At 45.2% G+C, this 22,370-nt stretch overlaps 1 protein-coding gene across 1 annotated transcript in view; it reads right to left on the bottom strand.

Moving 5' to 3' along the window:
- Positions 1-20,305, bottom strand: part of SUSD6 (sushi domain containing 6) — a 56,846-nt gene extending 36,541 nt beyond the window's left edge. Inside the window, exons 1-2 of the mRNA XM_012000899.1 lie at positions 20,164-20,305; positions 19,738-19,938 (exon numbers count right to left, since the gene is read on the bottom strand). Of these exons, the coding sequence (XP_011856289.1) occupies positions 19,738-19,858 (121 nt within the window). The 5' untranslated portion in view covers positions 19,859-19,938; positions 20,164-20,305. The remainder of the gene's footprint in view (positions 1-19,737; positions 19,939-20,163) is intronic.
- Positions 20,306-22,370: the final 2,065 nt, after the last annotated feature.

The raw sequence follows: 22,370 nt of genomic DNA, 5'->3' as shown, positions 1-22,370 counted from the left end.
AACTTTTTTTCTTTTGTTAACTCTTTTTCTTTTTCTGAGATAGGGTCTTGCTCTGTTGCCCAGGCTGGAGTGCAGTGGTGCGTTCAAGGCTCACTGCAACCTTGGCCTCTGGGACTCAAGTGACCCTCTCACTTCACCCTCCTGAAGAGCTGGGATTAAAGGCATGTGCCACTACACCTGGCTAATTTTTGTATTTTTTGTAGAGACAGGGTTTCACCATGTTGGCCAGGCTGGTCTCAAACTCCTGGGCTCAAGACATCTGCTCACCTCAGCCTCCCAAAGTGCTGGGATTACAAGTGTGAGCCATTATGCCCAGCCGCAGCATTGTTTTTAACAGCGAAAAACTGGAGTCGCCCATAGATACATCAGTGAGAGAATGGTTATAAATATTTTATTATTAATACAATTATACTGTTACATATCATCACTATAAATAATTGCAACTTATAATTTACAACTATAATTTGTAATCAATAGTTATATTTATATAATTATACATAATTATAAATTATTATAATGTTACAATATGTAATATACACTTACATTAACACAATGGAATGCTATACTGCAGGTAAAAGAAATGTACTAACATAGCCAAATGTCAAACGCAATGTTGAGTGAAAAAAGTATGCTACGGAAGGTTACATACTTTTTTTTTTCCCCCCAAGAGAGTCCCTGGATCTGTTCCATCCAAACACCATTGAAGCAGGAACACCAAATGTGCTGCACATTTTTACACACATAAAACAATATTCTGTATTGCTTACGAATACATGTTTAAGTATCTAAAAACAGAAATGGTTGGAATGATGCACATCAACTTAGGATACTGGTCATCTCTGGAGGAAAAGGTCTGAAGTAAGTGTGGCAAAATATTAAATCTGGGAGGCAAGTATCCATGTGTGATTACACTTGCCTCTATTTTTTTAAGTTTACCGTGGAACACATGACATGTTTATAAATGTTAATTCTTTTCACCCATAGTATTTTTATAATGCCTCCAACCTAAGGCATATCACTTCTTAACAGGGTATCTGGTAACTTTGTGATTGTTTTCTAATCTTTACAACTATCCTAGGTACCACATGGTCATAAAATACAGAAATAAATCATTGGAGTCACCAAGACTGCTAAATCTTCTGGCAGACCTGTTTCTACTCACCCGCTGATTGACCATGCAGCTGTCTCTGCTGCCGCCACCCACCCCGCCCACTCCCCTCTGCAAAACAGTCATCTGAAAGCTAAGCTACCAAACAGGATCTGTAAAAACACTTTTCTTAACAGAGTAACCTGAGTAACTCTGAGCAAGGCCAGAACTTTGTTTCAAAGGTACTCAGACTCAGTGGGTATCCCCACCTGCGTTCAAATCAAGCTGGCAGACAGACTGACCCAGGTGCTGTCAGAGTCAACTTAACTTACACGATTTATTATCCACTGTCCCCATTCCTCCTTGGTTTTATCCTAAACACTTTAAGTCCCCTTCTCATCAAGTAGGACCTCTATGGTATCAAAACCCAGATCCTCAGTTCCTAATGCTTTCTGCAACACTAAGGGCACCAGAACACCCTTGGGTTACGGTGTTTCTCAAAGTCTGGGCCGGCCTCACCACCTGCAACATAACGATGGGGGCAGCTGATTGACCAAACAGTTTCTGCCTCCGGAAAGGAACAAATGAAATCTATACCTTTGGGTTCTTCTCTTCAGGCAGGAGAATTGAGAGGCTGGGGAAACTGTTTTACATTATTAGCAAACTTTTAAAGAATGCAGATTGCTGGGCTGTATAGAGTTCTACTGAAAGGTTCTTTGTGGGCAAAATATATGGGAATCTCATTTTAAAAGCACAGTAAAGGCCGTGGGCAGTGGCTCACGCCTATAATCCCAGCAGTGGGAGGCCGAGGCACGAGGATTGCTTGAACCTAGGAGTTCAAGACCGACCTGGGCAACATAGTAAGAGGTCATCTCTAAAAAAACAATTAAAAAAAAATTAAAACTTAGCCAGGCATGGTGGCATGCACCTGTAGTCCCAGCTACTCAGAAGGCTGCCATGGGAAGACTGCTTTAGCCCAGGAGGTGGAGGCTGCAACGAGCCGTGATTGCCCACCACACTCCAATCTGGGAAACAGAGCAAGACCCTGTCTCAAAAAGAAAAAAAAAAAAAACAAAACAAAGAAAAAGCACAGTAAAGTTGGAGGAGCATCATCCCAGAGGATACTGGTTTTCTAAGTCTGAAGAAGGAAACAAACCTCACCACCTTCTTCGTATCCCAGAGTCTGAGATAGTCAAATAGGAACCAAAACTCCTCCTCAGCTCTCCCCTGGTTTGAGTATTGCCTTTCCACCATGCCAATTCAAGTCTTGGCTCTTCTGGAAGCGTCCCTAGGCAGACATTAGGGTTAATTCTCTTCTTTCTAATAGCATTCAGTACCTGAATCATTCAAGGGGAACTAAGATGAACTCTTATCTTTTTCCCCCAATTAGATTGTGAGATCCTGATTTCCTTGCACAAGACCCAATGCATACATAATGGTTCTTGACACTTAAGTGGTTGAAGTCATACTAAAGACAATGGCATGGGAAGTCAGCGTTAAAAACAAAACCAAACCATCAAATAAAACAACATAGTACAAAAAGCAGAGCCAGGCATGGTGCCTCCCACGTGTAATCTCAGCCACTCAGGTGGGAGAATGGCGTCAGGCCAGGAGTTCGAGACCAGCCTGGACAACACAGTGAAACCCCATCTCTAAAAATAACAATAATAAACAAAAAGTATTTGATTTGTAATGGGAAGACCTAGGTTGAATCCCGGCTTTGTCCTTCACTGGCTGTGACAGGTTTACTGTGAGGATAACAATATGACATGATATACAAGCAAGTGTTTGTACATCTTGTCAACTTGCCACTAGTGATTAGCTGTTACAGCTATTGCTACCTGTTATTTCTCTGACATCAAGAGGTGGTCCATATTATTCCTCTTTAGGGTGAAGAAAAAAAAAAAAAAGCACAGAAACTGGAGTTGCAACTATAAAAACATATACAGAAAAAAAGCCCCAGAGACCACAGTTCCCAAGGTTTGAGTTTAGCCACCACCCTGCTGAAATCTCACCTACCTAGGCCTCTGGACTTCCACCAGGGCCAGGAGGAGGTGCTGCGAACACACTCAGTTACTAGGACAGTGCCTGGCACACACCCCAGGCAGTCTGTAAATGTTGAGTGATGAAAATGAGTAATGAAAAGCTTGCATATATACTGCCTGGGATAAAAAGAATTCTCATGGGGACCCTCTTCCACCTGCACATCAAGAACTAAGCAGCTTTACAGGAGCAAGGTGAGCAAAACTGAGGCCCCCAGGTGGGTGTGAACTTAAGCAGAGCAACAGTCTTAGCTTCTGGAAATAGTGTCAAAGCCAGTCATTAAAACCATCTTCAAACCATTCTTCCAGTAAATGAAAAAGCTGAGTGCAGTCTCCAGCTGTCTCAGATTAAAGCAGAGTGGTGGGGGGAAATGAGAAACAGAGTCACGGTTTCCAATTACTGCTAACAGGAGCGTGTTCAGAAGGGAGGAAATTAATGAAATCATCAAAAGCCTGCTGATTTTACTTCAAATGAATCAAATCAACTTTAATCTGTCCCTGTTTCAACAGAGACTTCAGGCTAGTCAGTGCCTGAGCTACCTGAAAGTTGCCCAGGCTGGATCAGAGGGGCTAAGTAACAATTAACCAAGGCTGAAAAATACTTGTTTTGCCCCTTCAGATAGAGGCTGAAAAGACAGGGCCAGACAATGGTTCTGAGGCAGGCTGTACTAATTCTCTCCAAGCCAGGAGTCTTCTGGCCTGCCAATACAAACACCATCAGGCTCCGGTGGGAAATAAAGGCTGAAAACGGGGTCAAATTCAATCTGAAGAACAGCAAATTCCCCTAGGACACTGAAAACATTCACAGCTACCCTAGACAAAGTGGGCAGAAGACAGAAGGAGGGAGGAAGAGCGAGGAGCTCTGGAGGAACCCCTTACACAGACGGCTTGCAGAGGGTCTTTTATGATTGTCTTGTGTATACTTTAACCCCCAAAGCACTCAACGTACATGCTAGCTCTGCCAGAGTGCTGAGGAGTAAAAATGGGTACAAAGGAAGCAGGGAGGAAGGATGGAAGGGAGGAGGGCAAAGGAAGACAACTGTACCAAGTTAAGAAGAAGGAAGAAAATGAAGAAAAGAAGAGGTAGCTGGATACAACCCCTTATTCGATACATCCAGTAAGCATACACACAGGCCTACGATGAGTCACACACTGTGCCAGGCAATGGAGAATGTCAAATAACAATCCTGAGCATCCTGGAAACCAGAGCTGATCAGACAGCCTATGAAGCTGGCAGTGAGGTGAAACGAGCAGGCACGACAGTGATGCTAAGTCATTCTCTCTGCAGGCAGGTGTTATGGCAGCAGCATAAGTGCAGGTGCCAATGACTCCAAAAAGAAAAGTTACTCTCTCCAATTCCTAAACTTGTCTCTAGTTTCACTTTTGGTGAGCCAGTCTCTGGATGGGATTCTGATCAACAGAAGTTCTCGTACACAGAAAAAGAAAAAACAGGTAACAAGCCAGCAGAAGTTCCTGACCCTGAGGAGGAAGCTGTCAGGGTAAAGCATTAGAGAACCCAGAGTATCAGAGCACAAAAGGCACCAGAGAGCTAATCCACACTCACATTACCCTTGAGTAACATGAGGTGCCTTCAGTTACTGTCCATTAGAGGCAGTGCTGGGGCCGATGCCCAGGACCCCAGCTCAGGGTCCCATTCTTCATACCGCAGAGCCCAGACTGAGGAAAGGCATCTGAAAATGCAGACTTTTAGAACTCACTGCTGCCTCAGGGGGCAGAATAGGAAATGAAAGTGACCCAGCCCCCGGGCTCACCAGGTCTGGCTCCTTTCCATAGGCTAGTATGCAAGGACCAGACCAGCCTGGAGAAGAGATACATCTGAAGGCATCCTCCCTTAACCTCTTCTCAGTTTTATAGGTTGGCCCACCTGTAGTAGCCTATTTCTGAGAGGGCCACTTGTCTCCCTCGTGGGTTCAAGATTTCTCCACCCCTCTGTCCTCACCTCAGCAAAATTTGCTCCGAAAAGAGTCAGACAGGTTTTTTTCAGTCCAAGTATAAATTGGTGGTTCTCAAAGTGTGGTCTTCAGACCAGCAGCAGCTGCTGCTCCATGTCAACCAAGTTCTTCTTTAGAGAACTTTTAAAACCACATCCCACACCGACTGAACCAGAAACTCGGGATGGGACCCAGCAATCTGTGTTGAACAAGCCCTCTAGAGGAATCTGATGCTAGCTCAAATTTGAAACTCACTAGTGCAAATAACCTCCAAGGTTCAGTCTGTTGGTTCTCTCATGAGTATGTGCCTCTTCACTGGCACACCTGAATGACCTCTAGAGTTTCAAACCTGAGAGCCCACACATCTGCCACTGGAGGAAGGAGGAGCTTCCCAACTCAGTATATCCTTCTCCTGCTCCTAGGATTCAAGACTTTGTGCATGAGAGTACAAAAGGTGACGATGGAACTGCCCTTTAAGCCTTGACCAGAGGCAGGGAAGCACAAGCTTGGAAAAAGGTCCTGATGACTCTGAATGGCCTCACCTAGTACTATGAACAAAACAGGACCTTTCCACACCAGTTCTAGGCTGGTGAGGCCAGCCTTTGGAAGGGACACAGGTGGACCAATGCACGTAGGCCTTTCCTTGACTGAAGAATTGGCCTAAGGCTGATCTGCCCAGATCCCACCCTGCCAAACTGGACTGCAATACTTGGTCTGTGGCAAAACTGGTCTGAGCAGGACACTCAGGGGGGTCTGTGAAGTTTCAACATGAGACCTGCAGAATACACCAAGCACCTGCTGTGGGTCCCCCTGACACTTCCTGGTACACACCAGCGGAGAGAATGTGTTTCCACTGGCATGTGCCAGGCAGTTAGCACTGTGATGCAGAACCTGGCATCTCAAGTACTTCCACCACAGTCTAATAGAACAGAATTAAAAAATCTGTCAGCCCCCTCTCTTCTTCCCTGTTCTTTGCACCAAAGCTGCTCTTCTTAGCCTTCTGCTTCTCCAGCTCCTATCAAGTTTCATTTCCAGCAGGAACTCTGCCTTCTCAGAGGAAAATGAATGACTGACTTCTAGGTCACTCAAAATCCTGACTATGACAGCCTTGTTTGACATGACCAGTTATTCACGAAAAAAAAAATTTGTAATGATCCCTCCTTTCTCTTTTCATCTTCTTTATTCCCAGGAATGAGGCATTATCACATTTAGAAGTCCAAGCTTTAGATTTAGATTCCACAGGTTTGGGCTTCAAGCTGAAGATGCGGGAGTTTGTTGGAAACTTGTGTTTGATCTTGCATACAAAGAGGGGCTATTAAATGCCAGCCTCCAACCAGGGATGGATGGTGGATTAACCAGTTAGTGTTAACGAAGTGCTCTGAGCAATTCAGAAAAGAGATGCTGACTGAAAAAATAGTATTATAATAATCCCTTCCATTGGAATAGATTTTTATTGTTTACCCAGGACTTTTACACATATTATCTCACTTAATCCTATTATTCACAATCTTAACTATTTCTACAAGGCTAGGGTCTGCGTTACTGGTGACAGATTTTCTGAATGCCAAGGAGAGGAGTCAGTTGAACAGCAAAGCCTCTAAACTGCCTAACAACAAGGTATTGAGAACAATAGCAACAAGAAAGGGTTCCTTTGTTGAAAGCCAGTCTAAGAAACCTGAGACACATCTCTGCTGGAAGTCACAACAGTTCTCTGCACCCTTGAACACATCAAATCACAGACAGTCCTCACCCCAACTTCTCCAATTACCCCAGCCTGATCCAAGATGACAAATCCTGGAATACATCTGAAGGGCCCAGATGCCAGCTGCTCCTCCATTCTTCTCCCTTCCCCAAGCAATTAAGAACCTCTGACACCCTCCAACCTCCCCATGGAATTTGTGACGCCAGTTAAGACCCACATGGGACCCCACACGGTGCATCAGACTTGCTGAAATAAGGAGCCTTTGTCAGACATGCCTCCTACGAGTTGGCTGAGCTGAGGCCAGGTGACAAGGGTCAAGAAGCATCTCCTGTGGCCTGCCCTGAGTGACCTCTCCCCTCGGACCAGAAGGGCAGCCTCACCTAGCCCATCACTTCCTGTCTCATGGGCAAATAGGTGCCCACTGCTATTCTTCTCATCCCCAATCCTCTCCCACAAGTTGTACCTAAAATTAACATCCTCCTTCCAACCCTCTTTCCTTTCCTGTTTAGACTCATTCAACTTCTTGATTTATTAACTAGTGTTTGTTTTTTCTTTAACTCTTTGATCCCTAGGATACTCCAGGAGAGCTTATTTCTCTTCTTCCTCCTCCTCCTCCACAATTCTGACAATTCAACCAGGACAGGCACCTGCCTCCACTAGCAGCATCTCAGTCCTCTCTGGGTGCTTCCTCAAACTGTGCTTTTGGTGTGCTCAACCTAAATCCCTGAATTCTCAGGCTAAGGTTAGACTTTTTCTTTTTTGAAACTACAGCTACTGAACACACTCTGCCAGAGTGAAAGAGACCACTCCTTCATCCACAGGGCAAGAAACAAATCAGTTTAGGGAATACAGTATATTGGATTCAAACACTGTTGAAAATTCCGAAGTTTCAACAGTGACATGGGAAGTTCCAAGGAAAGGAAGTGCTGAGATGAACAGAGCAGACACTATACTTTCTTCCTCTCCTCCCTCCAGACTCCCCACAACAGCAGGCTGTACCTGCCACTGGCAAGCGCCACATTTTAACAACCATGATGATGATAACAGCAACATTTCATCTTCACCACAACCCTATATGGTATGTATGTTATCATCCCAATTTTACAGATATGAAGAACTAAGGGACGTAGAGTTCAAGAAGCTTGCTTAAAATGACACACTACTGGCAGAACTAGGATTCAAACCAGCGTGTCTGGCCCAAGAGACTGCCTTCTTCACCTGACTATGCGACCTTGTCTCCCCCTACCCGTTAACTCCTCCTTGCCTTTAGATCTCAGTGCAGACTTCTCTCCCTCAGAAAAGCCTTCCATGACCAACTCAAACTGAGTCAGGAAACCCCCTAATGAGTATTCCTGTGTAGTGCACTGACTTTCCTGATTATAGCATGTATCACATGGAATTGTTCTATTTCCAGTAGCTGGCACAGTCTTGGCATTCAGCAGAAGCTCAATGAGTACTGGTAGAATAAATCAGAGTGCTAAACCACAAGCTCTGCATTCCTCCAGTGCAGAGCACAATTCCTGGCTGCTGCTGCCCTCCTCTCACAGGCTTACTAAATATGATTAACTTCTGTCAAGATCCAGACTAGTACCTCGTCCCCAGAAGGCCCTCTGTGGCATTACACAGCTCCTGCCCACCTTATGTCAACACATACTTGCTAAAGGAGTTAACGGTCATGAAAATACGAAACCCAATCAACCCCACAGCAACCCTACAAACCCAGGGTCGTTAGGGTTTGGAGCAAGTCTATAGCGTTCATGTACCATAATGTACAGAACAAAGGGTTCAAGTTCCCCAAAGCTGCAATTCCCAGAGGTCATAACAAGCTGCCCAATCCCGTCAAATCAAAGTCAGTCAAGATTCTAAGAGTTGGAATCCTGCTCCTAGGAAAACCTGTCTGACATCCTCCCAAAGAAAGAACTAAGACGAGGAGCTCTTGTTAATTCCATTCAATAAATACACTCAAAGCCCACTCTCCTTCCTTCAGACCCTATTAATTCTAGTGGTAAGAGAGATGGGTGATGTCCCACAGAAGAAGCTGAGTAGGACCTTGAAGGATAAAGAGAAGTATGTGAGGAAAAGGCAGGAGGTAGAATTCTAGCCACAGGAAGAACAGGGTGAGAATAAGTTTGAAGGTGCCAATGTTTCGAGGAGAAGGAACTGTCTGTCCCTTAGCCTTGATCTTTCGAAACAGACGTAGAGGTAGAGGAAGCTGTGGCTGCAAAGGCAGTAGGTAAGAAAGTGAAGCCAAACCCACCCAAGTGGCACTTTCCGAGCCCCTCTCTAATGTCAGGATATGTTTAGAGCCAGTATGATTTTCATATACATTCCTCCTTATCTTCACTTCCCACTGGCAATGAAAGCCTGCTTTTCCTCCCTCCTTGAACTAGGCAATTCCTACTCTGCTATAAAGAAATACTTGAGGCCGGGAGCGCTGGCCGAGGTCTGTGATCCCAGCACTTTGGGAGGCTGAGGCAGGTGGATCACAAGGTCAAGAGATTGAGACCATCCTGGCCAACATGGTGAAACTCCGTCTCTATTAAAAATACAAAAATTAGCCAGGCATGGTGGCACACGCCTGTAATCCCAGCTACTTGGAAGGTTGAGGCAGGAGAATCATTTGAACCTGGAGGTGGAGGTTGCAGTGAGCCAAGATCGCACCACTGTACTCCAGCCTGGCGACAAAGCGAGACTCTATCTCAAAAAAGAAAAGAAAAATACTTGAGACTGGGTAATTTATTAAAAAAGATATATATTTTTTAAACTGGCTCACAGTTCTGCAAGCTGTACAGGAAGCATAGTGGCATGTGCTTCTGGGGAGGCCTCAAGAAGCTTTCAATCGTGGTGGAAGGCAAAGGGGGAACAGGCACATCACATGGTGAGAATGAGAACGAAAGGGAAAAAGTGGGGTAGGGAGGGGGTGCCACATATTTTTAAACCACCAGATCTCATGTGAACTCAGAGTGAGAGCTCACCATCACGGGGATGGCCCAAGTCATTCATGAGGAATCTGCTCCCATGATCCAAACACCTCTCACCAAGCCCCACCTCCAACACTGGCAATTACAATTTAACATGAGATTTGGCAGGGGTATACTTTCTTTCTTTTCCTTTTTTTTGAGACGAGTTCTTGCTCTTGTTGCCCAGGCTGGAGTGGCACGATCTTGGCTCACTGCAACCTCCACCTCCCAGGTTCAAGCAATTCTCTTGCCTCAGCCTCCCAAGTAGCTGGGATTATAGGTGTGCGTCACCACACCCGGATGATTTTTGTGTTTTTAGTGGAGACGGGGTTTCACCATGTTGGCTGGGCTGGTCTCGAACTCCTGACCTCAAATGATACACCCGCCTCGACCTCCCATAGTGCTGCTGGGATTACAGGTGTGAGCCACTGTGCCCGGCTCGGGGCATATTTTCAAACTATGTAACTCTTCATCACCTAACAGGATCCACACTGGGTTCGAAATCCTCACCCAAGCTATAAGGTAGCATACTCTGCAATGTACTCTTCCAGGCAGTTGCTTGGGCCCTCTCTTCTCCACAGAAGAGCCCCATCACCTGCATCCCTGAGGCATGAAGACACTTTCATGTGCTTCTCCACTTCCTCCCCCAGATGGCTGGGGACTATGAGGAATCATCACTCAGTGGGGAGCCCCCACACACTGCTACTGCTCACAGATCCCTGGACTTGCTCCTGCTTTCCTCACATGAAGGACAAGCCATGATTCTGGATTGTCCTATGGGGTAAACCCACCTATGGAGTACCCTTCCCACGATGTGTGTGTTGGATCTACTGGGATGATCGCTAGCCTGGTTGTAGCAAAGGAGCAACATACAAAAGATTTTGTCTCTGTGTTCAATGAGCTTATATGCAAACACATCCGGAATCAAGAACAAAGAACAAGAATCAAGAACAAAAAGCAAAAACAAAGAAATAAAACTGAAAGCAGTGTGTATAGATATCAAAGCTCAGAGAGGTGTGTGAGAGGTATAAAGCAGATAGCCACAGAGCCTACTGAAGGACTCCAGCTAACTTCATGGGCCACTAATCATAAACTGTGAGCAACCACTGGGCGCGGTGGCTCATGCCTGTAGTCCCAGCACTTTGGGAGGCTGAGGCGGGCGGATCAAGAGGTCAGGACATCGAGACCATCCGGGCTAACACGGTGAAACCCCATCTCTACTAAAAAATACAAAAAAAAAAATTAGCTGGGCATGGAGGCAAGCGCCTGTAGTCCCAGCTACTCGGGAGGCTGAGGCAGGAGAATGGTGTGAACCCAGGAGGCGGAGCTTGCAGTGAGCCAAGATCGCACCACTGCACTCCAGCCTGGGTGATAGAGCGAGACTCCGTCTAAAAAAAAAAAAAAAAAGAAAGAAATCATGAGCAACCATGCATAGTTATCAAGGAGCCTTAGTGGGGCTGCACTGGCTCAAGACTCCACTGGGTCCTTTGCAATCCAGCCTCCGGATCATAATGAGATTAACTGGGAAGAAGAGAAATCTAAGACTTTTCTCCCATCTGCCACCAAACCTCTCTGTGCCTAGACCGGTGCTCAGGAAACACTGACGGGCTGATCCTCACATCCACTCAGTCATAGTCTAGTGTGCAACAATCCCAATGACATTCTCTGGTGCCTCTTACCATAGCCAGTGTCAACAAAGCTGAACCATCAGAACCCAAGCCAGTGACAATAAACACAAAGGTCCCACCCTCTCCCAAGGAGACATGTGTCTACTACATGGGAAGAATTGATCAAGCCCTTTGTATTTCATAGAGTGTCACTTGTTACTCAGAATAACAAAGGATGAAGCAGAATTATTTTATAGCCCTGTTTTTACTTGGTCATAACTTCCTGAAACACATTTTGTGCCCCCTCCCCACAGAAATACCAAACATACTTTTGTGATTTAAAAAGAATGAAAAAAAAAAAAAAAAACTTGGCCAAGAAATCTTGAAGAGAATCTGTTTACCTTCCCTGCACTACTTCCCAGAATTTTGGATGACTAAACAATTCTCCTTTAAGAGATTTGGTTACTGGCAAAGCTAATAAGTCAAAGAAGTTAAACAAGAAAAAAATCTCCATCACCAGGGATGCCAATAAGTAGAAAGGGGCTCCTAAAAGAAGAAATACCAATATAGCTAAGAAAAGCAAGAGGAGGCAAAAGGACTACCAAATGGGAAAGATATTTCTTATTTTTTAATTCTAATGTTATATTCTCCCAGTTGTGTTTTGGAATCATGTAAAATGCAACCTTTCAATCACATCACTGTGCTGATTATATAAAAAATGTCTTTAAAAGAACAGAACCTTGGCATTCTCATATTTAATATGTAAGGTTTCAAAAGTGACTCCAAATGTTCCTAACGAATAGCATCCCTGAGGAACATCAGCTCTGAAATACCAACAAGGCAGCCTCCCTGAAGAGAACAAACAGTTCACAGTGAGATCACTTAGCTGATCTCACTCCAGCACCAACATCTCAGAAGGGCATTTACCACTCTTTGCCACTCGTCTTCATGTATGGGAAACCAACATGTGTTACTTGAGAATTTAGGGACTCAGAAAACCTCATGAATATCAAGGATCTCACTCTACTCAGTAAGCACTGAATTGAATGAAACAGAATCCAAGAGATACAGAAGAAACGGGGAGCACGTTCCAACTCTGAGTCTGCCACCCAAGCAGCTATGACGTCATAAAACCAGAAGTGTGGAATGATATCAATTGGTGCTAGGATCTGATCTTCCAATATGGGAATATTTATTTGTGTACCCAGCAATGTTCCAAATGCCTTACATATTACTATCTTATTTGATCCCCAATACAATCTTATAAAGCAGACATTATCATCCCCTTTCTGGTGAAACACAGTGAGATCACAAAAATTATCCAAGGCAACAAAAGCAGCAAAGAATACAGGCAGTATTCAACCCAGACAATCTGACTCCAGAGTACATGCTTTTCATCAGACTATGCAGTCATTCCAAAAAACAAGGTGAAGAGCTGAAGCACAATGGTAGCTAGATATAATACTGAGCTATACTCATGACCTCAGTGGCTCCATGAGAGCTGCAGGTGGTATTTACTATTTTGAGGGGTGTCCATGAATTGAATCCCCCTCCACCTCATAAGAGACAGCTATGTGAAGAAATCCTAGGGACAATCCTGTTCTAAAGGTTATAGTCAGTCAGGTGCAGTGGCTAATGCCTGTAATCCCAGCACTTTGGGAGGCCAAAGCGGGTGGATCGCTTGAGCCCAGGAGTTCAAGACCAGCCTGGGCAAACCCAACAAAACCCATCTCTACAAAAAAATACTTTTAAAAAAATTAGCCAGGTGTGGTGATGCATGCCTATAGTCCCAGCTACTCAGGCTGAGGCGGTGAGGTGGGAGGATCACTTGAACCCGGGAGGCAGAGGCTGCAGTGAGCTGTGACAGTGCCACTGCACTCCAGCCTGGGAAACTGAGTGAAACCCTGTCTCAGAAAAAAAAAGTTATAGTCACACCCTCATCTTCCAGTGAATTCAGATTTTCATGTGTTAAATTCGCTTAAGATGAGGTCAATGAACAGGGCTGGAAAGAAGTCAGCAGCCAGGGTACTCTTCATTCACATTGCACACGGAAAGGTTGTCTCTAAATGTTTCTGTCCCTCTGGGCCCCAAAGCTAAATCTGAGGCAGGCCAAGGTCTCTCCTGATCTGACCCCAGTCCAGGCAGCCAGGCACACCAGCACAGGCCACCTGGAATGGAAGGGCTCCACACATCCTCTGCAGGCTCCCACTCCCAAGTGATGCACTGGACTCTTCCAGTGGGTAAGAAGTGGTGAGAGGTGTTCATCTGGAAACCTACCTAGAATCACTGAAGACTCCGAGTGCTAACCCTAATTGTTTTATTAGCACCCTGTGCCCCTCTTTTGCAGAAAGTCAGGTAGGTAAGAAGAATAACCTCTAAGCTGGCAAGTTAGCAGGGTAGTGGGGCACCATTGCTCAGCAGATGGAATCTGTGTTTAGTGAGGGCTTTAACCCAATACAGACCTAGTTATGTGGACTCCCGGTTTCTTTTATTAGAAAGTTACAATGCAAGGGTGGTACCATGTATTGTCAATGTTCTAAACATGGCACAACAATTAGTGTGCAGAGGGTAATTTATCAATGCCTTTTCGTGACACTAGGGTTCAACAAGAACTATAATGACCCATCCAGCCTCCCACCACAATCCCTAAGTTTTTTTATAGTCACAGGTAATTACACCATGGAGAGATTATGTCACTTTCATCAACAGGGTTTGCAGCTGACAGGAAGATGCTTTGCGGATGTTTTGGGAACTGTTTGCTATGGTCCCTATTGTTCCTTTCCAAGAATAGAACCACCTTGGCAAACCTTGTGCCTAAACTGGAACCAAACAACCGAGAGCCACAGTAGATGAGAACAGAAACAACCACAGAGGGCCGGGTGCAGTGTCTCACGCTTGTAATCCCAGCACTTTGGGAGGCCGAGGCAGGCAGATCACGAGGTCAGGAGATTGAGACCATTCTGGCTAATATGGTGAAACCCCATCTCCACTGAAAAATACAAAAAAATTAGCTGGGTGTAGTGGTGGGCGCCTGTGGTCTCAGCTACTCGGGAGGCTGAGGCAGGAGGATGATGTGAGCCCAGGAGGCGGAGCTTGCAGTGAGCCAAGATCGCGCCACTTCACTCCAGCCCGGGCGACGGAGTCAAAAAGAAACAACCACAGAGGGAAACATGGTAACCCACAGATGACTCCTGCATCCTTTTTATCCATCAGGAGAAAACATGGTCTCTTTCTTCTTCCATCAGAATAATTTTCTGGAGGCTGATCTGAGCACTTCAATCAGGAAACACAAAAAACAGGTCTCAGTGAAGCCTGTCACTCAGCACAGGTAGTGAGGCTCCCAGAAAAGACCATGGGCAAGAGTCAGACATACTGAGCACAAATCCCAGTCAGCCTCACCACTTAAAATCATCAGTCTCTGAACAAGTTATCGAACCTCTCTCTGGCTCAGTTTCTCTTTTATTAAATGATTGCACATCTGCCTGGAATGATAACAGAGCCTGACACATAAATGATGCTCTATACACATTAGTTTCCCATTTGTCTTCTCCTCTCAACTCAGTGTACATTATCTCTGACTCCAGGGTCCTTCCGAGATGAGGTGAGCCAGGGCCACCTGCCAACATCTCTCTGCTACAGGCCAAAGTCAAGTCATCTCCCAGAGAACCTAGTTCTCAACATTTTCCATTTTCAATGAAAACTAACTGCCTGGCTTTCTGTCATGTAGAAATGCAGATGGCTGTTTTCCTTACTATTCTAAAATTGTTTTAGGTGATGGTGTGATGTTTAACATGGCCTAACATGTCATGGCAACATTTTAAGGGGAAAAAAATCAGAAACAAGTAAAATACTGACCTTGTTTAGTAAATAAGCTCAGGAAAGAAAGAGAATGCAAACAAAAACTTTTTATGAGTCAGCAAGCCAGTTGGATTGAGATCAAGCTATGCAAATATGAGCTTTCTGAAGGCAGTGGGGATTCCTGAAGTAAATTAATCCCTCCTCACTGGTCAAATTTGATAACTGCTCCAAAAATCTCTTATCCCCAACTCGAACAGTACTTTGCACCTTAAGTTTTGTGTTTCAATGACAGCAAAGAATATCATCTGCATAAAAAGTCTACTGTACCTCGTGACTCAACAGTAGGTCACATACCAATTTTGTTGTTGTTATTTGGGAATTACATCACACACTTCATTTTATATGCCAAGAGCCTTCCAATCATTTTTATTAGTCTACACAACATCAACTTAACATTCTTAAGGATTATTGTTTCTGTTTTGCAAAAGACACAAAGAGGTCATGTGATTTGCCTCAGGTCATACAGCAAGTTTCTTAAGACTACAGGTAAAATGAAAGGCTTGGAGACCTGAGAAAGGCTGCTACAGAGAAGAGATCTTAATTCTACCTAGCTCAAGAAAGGCAAATTGGGTAGCATGTGCGTAGATTTTATTTTTAATTCTGGTCTATCCACTGCATGGTGTGACTAGGTGGGAAGAATAAGATATGCTTCCTTTTGCCATTCTTAAAAAGGAAACTTTTCAATAATTCTCCCCATTTAAAGGAATGGCCAAGGGAAAACTGGACCCAATGCCTGTCTAACACCTTTTCTGCTATAACTGCAAATCTCGAGCTGTGGATGAGAGAAACCAGTATAGAAACTGAACTTTAAACATGGTGTAATTTTACTCCAGAACTCTGAAGCACCTCTTCATACATGATTCTTCCTACCTTAGATTGTGATCAAAACTGTGATACTTGATGAGATGATATAGATTATGATGACTGTGGTATCTACAACCAGAGATGATGCAGACAAATTGTCTCCAGAGGATGCCCACTTACCTATGTCTAGTGGGATTCTCAGAGTCGTGAATGTGCATGTACACACGCATATAGCCAGGGTCTACTACAGCGCACTGGATAGCAAGGCTGTATATTTTACAAGCACCCATTTAAAAACGTCTCTGAGGTGGGTGTTCAGGAGCAGCTATAAGCACAGGTAAGAAATGCAAGAAGGAGGCCAGGCACAGTGGTTCATACCTATAATCCCAGCACTCTGGAAGGTAGAGGGGAGAGGATCACTTCAGCCCAGGAGTTTGAGATCAGCCCGGGCAACATAAAAAAACATTTTTTTTATTAGCTGGGCATGGTGGTGCATGCCTATGGTCCCAGCTACTCAGGAGGCTGAGGTGGAAGGACTGCTTGAGTCTGGGAGATCAAGGCTGCAGTGAGCTATGACTGTATCACTGCACTCCAGCCTGGCAAAAGAGTGAGACCTCATCTCTAAAATAAATAAAGAAAAAGAAAAAAGAAACACAAGAAGAGGAAAAGAGGCTTTTCCTGAACTAAACTGTGTTTCCTCGGCTTCAGAGTATCTGAGATCCTGGTTTCTGGACAAGCCTGCTTGGCATGCTGCTTATGGCAGGCACAGCCATACAGGTGTGCTTTGGGTTTCAGGCCTAGAAAGGGTACCTCCTCCCCTAGAAGCCGGTCCAAAGAAAGGGAAAAACATTGGTAGCAACTTGGTACACTGGATCTAAGCAAAGGTGAACCCCTTTCCCCTACCAGTACACATGTTTTATGGGGGGTAGAAAAGACTTGGATGTTGGGGTGGCAGGGAGGGAGCATTCTTTGCAGGTGGGGGAGGGGAAAGAAAACAACAGAGCCAACTTTCCCATCCTGGTCTGAGCCCACACTACAAACAGACACATTTTTCCACAGTGGAAAATAATAATCCCTTTATCTAGCCAGTATGGAACCTGATAATTGATTTCGGACCTTGAGTGGGAAGTTGGGAAGGTGTGGGTAGTTGGAAAATGAGGTGGGGAATGGGAGGGATGCAGCCAACAAAAGGGAGGGTAGGGGTAAGTAGGATAGCTTAATGACACTCAAGAGGCTTCAGACACTTAAGGCAGACGTTCTGCCACTAATACCATACGCCAGGGCAGTTTCCTTAGAGGAGCCTTGGAAGAAGCAGGTCATGGTGGTACGCCAGGCACCAGGTTAGGTCTTGGCCTTACCATTAGCTGTGAGACTCTGGGCAGCAAGTGCACAGTTCTCTGAAGCCCAAGCTGGTTCTGACTAGTCCTTCCTTTCTTCCTGCTCTGACAGTCATTCCATTCATGTGCATACTTACTGAGCACCATTTGTTCTGGGCTGGGGGAGAACCTCTTTTACAAAGACCCAAATATTCTAAAGCCCCAACATTTTAGGCTTTTCAGGCCACATGGTCTTTGTCACAACTACTCAACTCTGTCACTATAGCATAAAAGCAGCCATAGACAATACATACATGAATGAGCACTGCTGTGTTCCAATAAAACTTTATAGACATTGAAATTTAAGCTTCATATACATTTTTACAAGTCATGAAATATCTGATTTTTCCAACCATTTAAAAATATAAACAGTTAACTGCAAGGCTCTACAAAAGCAGATGGCAGGTAGGATTTGGCCTGTCGGCCAGTATGCCAACTTCTGCTCTGAATACACACTGGTGAATAAAAGAGTCACCACACTCTGCGGTTCTGCAACTAGCACTTCTAGAGGCTTCCTCTGGTTTTGGGGTGACCCTATGAAAGGAGGCTGTGCTTCCTTTTGTTGCACATTGGTGCAGCCTGGTCTTCTCTTCCTTTGAAACCTCATATAACCTTGATGGCCACATTGTGGGGTCCCAATCATTATGGCCCCCCGGGTTGTGCCAGGAGTTCCTCATAACTAGGGAGAAAAGATTTGGGTTAAGTGTCAGAATGGGGTGGAAGGAAAGGCAAATCTATATGTTGGTAGCAGAGAAGGCTACAATGGAACAAAAAAATCTGTAATTGTTTCTTCCAACAATTCAGGAAAAAAAAAAAAAAAGATTAGCTGAGACGGTGCCATTACCTGTTTATGCTGGGTAAGTGGGTGGTGGGAGCTGATAGAGAATGAAAGAAGTAGCACTAAACTGTGGAGGCTCTACAGCCACAATATACCACTCCCCTACTGTCCCTACCAAAGTCCCCTTCCAGGATCTAGTTCTGAGATCCCTCTCCAGGAAGCACTGGCCAAGGAAACTGCCATGTATGTGCTTCTAATAAAGTCCAGTAGGAACACCAGTACTGGTGAGTTCAATGATGATTCTGGAGCTCACAGACACAGAGGTAGGTTGTAGCACACCACCCAGAGGCCTACTGTACACACCCAAATACAGCCTTTCTAAAAGAACATTTTGTCTAGAAGACCACACAAAGACTGCCTAGAAGGGTCTCTGGAGCACTGTTGAAGGCAACAAGGGCTGTACAAACACAAAAAGGTTCAATGGGCCGAGCACGTGGCTCACGCCTGTAATTCCAACACTTTGGGAGGCCAAGGTGGGTACGGGTGGGTCACCTGAGATCAGGAATTCAAGACCAACCTGGCCAACATGGTGAAACACCATCTTTACTAAATAATAAAAATATTAGCTGGGTGTGGTGGCACACGCCTGTAGTCCCAGCTACTCGGGAGGCTGGGGCAGGAGAATCGCTGGAAGCCGGGAGGCAGAGGTTGCAATGAGCCAAGATCGTGCCACTGTACTCCAGCCTGGGCGACAGAGTGAGACTCTGTCTCAAAACAAACAAACAAACAGGCTCAATGGTGCATTTCTAGCCCCTGCTAGGGCCCGTCCAGCTCACCAGCTTCAATCGCAAAGTCCTTAGAATCATGAAAGCATTTACTGAGGGACAAGGAAGTGACTTTAGATGTTATTCCAGGTAGATCCATTCATGGGACAGAGGGAAAAACTGAGCCCCAGGATGGTTAATTAGCTTGCCCAAGATCACAACATTTGTAGTGTCAGTGACCGGGTCTTATTTCACTAAATTGTAATACTTCAACTAATTCTGAGAAAAAGCACAGAATGACGAACAAACAAAAGAGAGCTAACAACCATTACATACTTATTACCTCAATCTTCACATCCACGCAATGAGGTAGGTACTATTATTATCCCATTCTGCAGCTGAGGAAACAGAGGCTTGCAGCAGTAAAATAACTTGTTCAGAGTCACAGGGCAAGCAAGTAGTGAGAATGAGCGCTGAACACAGGCAGTCTGATTCCAAAGTCTGCCCCCTTAACCCGCATATCATGCTCCGAACCCTACACCTTTGTCCTCCCGATGATGATTATGGCTGGGGGGAAGGGGTGACAAGGTTACCACCAGCAGGCTGCCACACATCCCTCCTCCAGCTGACTCATTAGGCCCCAGAAAGACTGGCTCCCTGCTATATTTACCACAGCACAAAAGCCCTCCACCCTCTGCTCTCTCTGAAACTGCCTGCCAGGAGGAGAGTCCCCTGTCCTAGTCTTCGAGAGAAACAATAGTATTAAATATTTTCCCACCCACACACAGAAGGCAGGTCAGGACTTACCGGAAGCAAGTCCGTCTCCAAGCAGGGTGCAAAGGATCACCAGTGGAAGGAACAATCCATGTCCCACGGAGGCCACGGCAAACACTGAGGTGCTCTTTGGTGCTATCCTGCCATGGCACATCTTTTATCCGTCCAAGTTTTTTTAAAAGGAAAAAATTTAAAATCCAGAAGAATCCTAAAGTCCGCCGGGAGCCGATTCACCTGTAACAAACAAACAAGGACATAGATAAACTGAAAACTTCAGCCATAAGTTAGTCAAAAGCAGCCACTTTGGTAAGGAAGTCATAATCACACACAAAGTTGAGAGAATTCTAGCAACTGAATCCCTGCTGCCAGGAGAGGCAAGCACAGAAGTGGCTTTTCAACTCCTCCCTGGGGAAACAAGGCCTGCAGCGTGCAGAAGCCAGGAGGTGAGCTCTGTCTCACCTGGATGTCGGTCAGGCACAGCAGGGCTTTCAGAAACTGCCCAGTTCTGCCCCACCGCCTGCCTGGAGGCTCCAGCAGAGAGGCGGCTATTGACACAGAGCTGCTACACCCAAGTCAGGCTTTGCCTTTGCCACTTGGATTCAGAACAAGTTCAACTAACCAAAAGGAAAAAAAGAGAGAGAGAACACGTGTCGTAAAGAGAGAATACACCGCCTAGAGAAGGAATGCAGCAGTGGGAGCTGAGGGCCCCAGCCTGCTGGCTAAACTGCCAAAGGCTGATGAGCCGGAGGATCTGACTCGACAGCCATGAATCTCAAAAATTGACTAATTAATCAAGGCTCACCCAACACACCTGTGACCACATTCTGTTGGCTGTCCCTGAAAAAGATGGGGCGGAGGGGAGGCATGGAGAATGGGCTGTAATTGCTAAATAGTCCTACCACCTACCCACTCTAGTTCAGACAAAGACTTCAGAAAAGTTGGAACCAGTGGGGGTGGGGGTGAGAGAGAGAGAGAGAGAGAGAGAGAGAGAGAGAGAGAGGGAATGTGTGTGTGTATCAGAGGTCAAGACTTTAAAGATTATTTTCTATAAGCCTTTAGGGAGGCAACTGGGTTGACAATACATATACATTATAATACATTATGATGTGGGCCTATTATATTTCAGTTAACTTATTTAAATTCATTTGCCAGTTATTTTAGTTTATAACAGGTATTCCATATAATATTACACCTCCTTTTTTAAAGTTACACACACACACACCCTTCTCCATTAATAAGGCTTTATATGCACAGATTAGGGAGTCTGCCATCTATAACCCTAATAAAGGATGCCCCGGGACTCTGCCAGGAATACTACCCAGATCTGATTTTGGTTTTTTTTTTTTTTTTGAGACAGAGTCCTGCTCTGTTGCCCAGGCTAGAGTGCAATGGCATGATCTTGGCTCACTGCAACTTTCACCCCCCGGGTTCAAGTGATTCTCCTGCCTCAGCCTCCCAAGTAGCTGGGATTACAGGTGCCCACCATCACACCCAACTAATTTTTGTATCTTTAGTAGAGATGGGGTTTCCCTATGTTGGCCAGACTGGTCTCAAACTCCTGACCTTAAGTGATCCACCATCTCGGCCTCCCAAAGTGCTGGGATTACAGGCGTGAACCACTGTACCTGGTACGAGATCTCATTTTAATCTGTGCCTGAAGCATGACTCAGGCCTACTCTCCCCTCCTAAAGAAGGTAACTGAAAACAGCAATGTAAGTTGTCTCTGTCCAAAACAAGACTGAGAGTTGTCAAAGGTTCAGGAACAGAGCTGGCCACTGATCCTCACCCATTTCCCTCTAATAACTGTGACTATAGCAGTCTTCTGTCCCCAGCTTTCACCCAGACTCCAGTTTGAGCCTTTAAAACTGTAGAACAGGGATGGTTCATGTAGAGGTCTGGGGTGGAGTCTGTGAGTGACCACCAAACAGTACACAAAACTATGTGTGGAATCTGTGCCCATTTATGTGGCTAAGAACAGTAAAGTCAGAATGCCTGGATTCAAATCTGTTTCCTTATTATGACCTTGTGGTCAAGTTGTATAACCTCTCTTAGCCTTAGTGTCCTCATCTGTAAAATGGGGATAGTAACCATACTAACTTCGTAGGGTTGATGTAAGAATTAGGATACACAAAGTGGCTGGCAAAGTGCTTGGTACTTTGTAAGTCCTCAGTAAACACTGGCTGCTGCTGCTGTTTTAATCATTAATAAGACCTGCACAGCAGGGGCCTTAGAGTTCCTCAAGTTTCACCATCTCATTTGATAGAAGCCAAATCAAGGTCCAAAGGAGTTAAGGGATATGCACAGAGGCCTCAGCTGGTCACTGACAGAGTTGGCAATGGGCCCTTTGGTATTGCTGTTTTAGGTGCAGCCACACCAGGTAACCCTACTGGGCAGTTGTCATCCCCTCGAGGCAATAACCAGTGGATCATCAAGAATGACACCTGCATGTGCCACATCACAGCACGTGCATAAAAAACATTTAAGCAGTGAATAAATGAGGCCACATAAGGTAATGCTTAGGTGTTCTGTGCATAAGTGGTGGTAGTCAGGAAAGACTACCTAGAGGAGGTGATGCTAAGCTGAGTCCTAAAGGACGTGAGAGGGAAGGAGGGAGGGAAGAATGGAGGAAGAGGGAGGGAGGGAAGAATGGAGGGAGAGAGAGAGAG

This window comes from Mandrillus leucophaeus, unplaced genomic scaffold (genome assembly GCF_000951045.1).
Source record: "Mandrillus leucophaeus isolate KB7577 unplaced genomic scaffold, Mleu.le_1.0 Scaffold641, whole genome shotgun sequence".
NCBI classification, from domain to species: Eukaryota; Metazoa; Chordata; class Mammalia; order Primates; family Cercopithecidae; genus Mandrillus; species Mandrillus leucophaeus.
Note: the sequence above shows the minus strand (reverse complement) of the source record. Positions and strands in the feature narration are given on the sequence as shown.